The sequence below is a fragment of the Chelonus insularis genome, unplaced genomic scaffold (assembly GCF_013357705.1).
Source record: "Chelonus insularis isolate UGA/USDA-ARS -01 unplaced genomic scaffold, ASM1335770v1 contig_641_pilon, whole genome shotgun sequence".
Classification (NCBI taxonomy): Eukaryota; Metazoa; Arthropoda; class Insecta; order Hymenoptera; family Braconidae; genus Chelonus; species Chelonus insularis.
The window spans coordinates 1-4,358 of NW_023276681.1; the positions used below are offsets into that span (position 1 = coordinate 1).

Sequence of the window (4,358 nt, forward strand, 5' to 3'; positions counted from 1 at the left end):
ACTAGAAACAAAGATAGCGCGCTCTCCGAGCGCGCTGTTGCATAAATGTAAAAATCACTATCATTTTAAGATATTGTCCAATTGGTCTCAAAGTTATTTAGGTTGAAATTTGATAATTTCCAGTAATTTCAAGCGATTTTTACCAATAAGATGAGAGTTGGGATAATTTCAATAAATTTTCATTAATCGTAAGATCAGTTATTAAAATGCATTAATGTATTATATACTAAAATTCAAAAATAAAACTTTTCCTAATAATTTATACACATCTAAATAATTAAAAAAATATAAATATATATATATATATATATATATATATATTTATATTCAAGTTCATTAAGCTGACATAAATTTCTGAATGGAATTGATATCTATAACTAACAAACTACGTGACTGTAGTTGCCTTCAAAATTATAATTTGAATTCATATTCTTCGTTGAACTACCATTCGATACATCTCATATTTGGTGCGCTTGATTTTCGGTGGGATTATTATTTGATTTGCCCAATAAACACGTTAGAAACTTTCTACTTGATAGTTAATTTGAAAGATTGGAACATTAAGTCACAGATTGATTTGTAAATTTTGATATGGTTATTCGTTCGTAAATATATTGTATATTGTATTAAAATGTATTATAATGAAATTCATTTTCTATTTGAGCAGTTTGATTAGCTTATTATTTGGTATTTTTATAATTTAATTTATTTATTATACACGGTTGATACAATCAAAAATTTATAATGTGAAAAATTTAATAACAGTTTAGCATTGAAGAATATTTTTTTTCAAGTTAACATAATTAAAACATTCATAATATTATTGGATTCAATATTGTGAATAGTATAAATTATAAATATAATTCTTTGTAAACATAATTTTTTACAGTTCTGTCTGTTTTTTCATCATTTATGTATACATGTAAAGTTTCCCAAGATCGAACTCTTGAAAATGCTACGTACAATTGTCCGTGATTAAAAATATCTTTAGTTAAATCTATTCCAATCATATCAAATGTCTGACCTTGTGCTTTATTTATAGTTATTGCAAATGCTAATACAATTGGAAATTGTCTTCTTTTGAATGTAAAAGGATAAATATCTTCACAATATAATGTAATGCGGCTGATGAATGCTATTTCACCTGATTTATCTCCATTCAATATTTTACATTTTAAAATATTATTTCCAAGTTCAAGAATCATTAATCTTGTACCATTACATAATCCTTCACTAATATTGAGATTTCTAAGTAACATAACAATACAAAATTTTCGTAATATGAGTTCATGAAATGGAAAATTTGGTGGATTTAAAGTATTTAAATATTCTGGTAATATAACATCATCAATATCACCATTATCACAATTTTCCGTACTGTCAATACTTGTAAAAACTTTTTCAGTATCATAATCTAATAATTGGACAGTTTCATTATTTATTCTGTTAACATCTACATTTCTTGCTGAAAGTATTGCACATTTAGATAATTCGTCAAATTTTTTTTGAATAATTAACTTTTTAAATATATTTTCAATCATTTGATCGTTTTTAAAAATATTACATTGATTTGGTAACGTTAAATTATCATTATTATCATTCAAAGTACCGTCACCAACATTTAATAAAAATTTTGAAAACTCGACTTCTGAAGGTAATGTACGCATATTCTGAGTTAATGTAAATTGATGAAAATATTGCCAAAGATAACTATATTTGATAGATAAACTTACTAATTCTGTTCTAGTTGAATTTTTTTTTACAGGCAGTAACTGCCGAAAATCACCTCCTAAAATCATTACTTTTCCACCGAATGGTACCTCACTATTCATCATATCGCGTAAAGTTCGGTCTATTACTTCTAAAGCATATTTTGGTGCCATTGGTGCTTCATCCCATATAAAAACATCAATGTTTTTCAAATATTCGCCTTGTTTTGAATTGTATTTGATGTTTGATGATGAATCAGAAAAAAGAGGTACAGGCAGATTAAAAGTTTTATGAAGAGTTTTCCCATTTGGGAGTAACGTAGCAGCAATTCCTGTGTAAGCCATAGTACAAATATTTCGGTTTTTAGACTTTAATAAATACCACAACGTTGTATAAATAAATGTTTTTCCAGACCCACCAGGTCCATCTATGTAAATACAATTTGGTATATTGCTATTATTAATATTACTTAAATTTAATATATGGTCTACAATTTCTTTTTGTTGCTCATTTAATGTTTGATATTGCTGAGCTCCACGATGGTTATTTTCCTGTATTGTTCCGTTATCATCTACATATTCCCAATCTGTCATTTGTGGCATATTTGGAAAATTTGATATATGTGATCCTTCATCACAGAGTATAGAATTTATATGAAAGTATGCTTTTTTCTCACCTAGAATTGATCCCAAATTTATTGTATAATCTTCTGACATTGACTTCTTAAATTTTTCCCAAAGTTTATCAGGATACATCGGATAACAGTGCAGTAATATACGAACAAAAAGATATCTTAATTGATATGGCATCATCCAACTCTCTGCTTCGCCTAATGCACGTTCCCATTCATTATCATCTTCAATCAATCCTAATGCCAAGCAAGTATTCATATAAGTATCATATGTATGACCATTTACTGTTCTGATATCTTCGTAACTTTTTGGTCCTTTTACTTTTGTTAATAATAACCTTAAATGAAATAATTCGACTTGTGAAGGACTTACTGAATACATTCGACTTATAACTTTAAACTGTTTTTGACGCTGTACCCAATGAAAAGTATTTGATCTATTTTCTTTTTTAAATACATAATGATAAGGAATATCTGTATAAATATACTTTCTAGCATTCTGATCACGTGCATTCAATGCAAAAAAATCAATTAACATAGTTTGCTTTTCTAAAACATTTCTAATTTCTGCTTCATCACAGTCATTATTGATTAATAAATTTTGTTGATTTGGTAAATGAATCGGTAATCTTATAATACTATGACTTTTTTCCTGTAATGGTTTAGACAATATTCTCCACACAGCTTCTGCTGGTCCTACATAGCGAGTTTCAATATGATTATAAATTTCATCATACTGAATAGTAGCATTATTATCACTATTTGAAACATTTCCATTTATCGTTATGAGCGCTTCATCATGTCCTTTATAAACATATTTATATAAATACTTTACTGATTTTATGGATGAAATAATTTCTACATTTATGTGTGAATTGAATCGTTTCGAAAGTATTCTATTATATGGAACTACATGTTCATTTGTAAAGTGAGATCCTTGAGATCGAGTAAAAATAATTCCTAAATCTCTACGACGATAATAAGGATAACAGTTTTCATCCATAGTTGTTTCTTGTTGAAATTTTTTTGGGTAATGTTTCGAACATTTTCCATTTACTATACACCAATTTCCGCATGGTCCATGAAGCATATTTTTAGTAATTATATCATATAATATAGGATCATCGGATTCATTTGGGATTTCAGCACAAATATATTTATCGACCATTTGTGGAGTTGTTATTTTATACTTCTCTGCTAACGTTATTAACATATGCATATGAGGTAATCCACGTTTTTGAAATTCAATTACGTATACATAAGCTAAAACTTCTCCGAAATGACGTTCTTTAACAATCATATCAATTAAAGCATTTTTTTTTATATTAAATACACGTGTTACTATATCTGGCCTATCTGCAGCAGTTTGTTTTGAAAATAAATTTTCTTTAATTTCAAGCCAATTAGGATTACATGTCATCGTCACAAATATGTCTGGTTTACCGAATTTTCGAACAATTGCCATTGAATCTTGATAATGTTGTAACATGTTACGAGGAGATCCAGAAAATGATGAAGGAAGAATTATCATTTTTCCAATATTAGTAGTGTTATCATTGTTTTCACTGTTGCGACATTTATTTAAATGATCTATTAGACCTTGGTATGATTCCGCACGTAGTTGTTTTTGATTATTCCTTAAATAATTCAATCTATCTTTTTCAGTTTTTACATAACTGTCAACGACCCATTGTTGAAATAACCGGCGTCCCATTAAGAAAACATTGAATTCATTTCTAATTGCTATTCTGTATTTATGATAATCATTCCGCGTAACTTTTTTGTTTTGTTTATGAACGTAAGATATATTCTTATGCCATCCTCTAGTACCAAATGGGTAAAATAACGGATAAATCCAAGGTTCAACATTTGGATCCATTGTACTAACGTACTGTAAAGATTTAGTATTTTTATTGATCACTGAAACATATGATTCCGGAATTTCACCATCAGCAGTTGTTGAGAAGATAACAGCAACTTCGTTTTCTCGTTGAAAATTGAACCGTCTTTTATCTAC

At 27.9% G+C, this 4,358-nt stretch overlaps 1 protein-coding gene across 1 annotated transcript; it reads right to left on the reverse strand.

The window, feature by feature from the left end:
• Positions 1 to 920: 920 nt before the first annotated feature.
• On the reverse strand, positions 921 to 4,220 carry LOC118070541 (uncharacterized; the record flags this gene model as incomplete). The annotated part of the gene is made up of 3 exons (XM_035089217.1): positions 2,202 to 4,220; positions 1,565 to 2,078; positions 921 to 1,465 (listed from the first exon to the last, which is right to left on the reverse strand). Coding segments are annotated over exons 1-3 (3,078 nt in total), but the record flags the coding sequence as incomplete, so codon positions are not given.
• Positions 4,221 to 4,358: the final 138 nt, after the last annotated feature.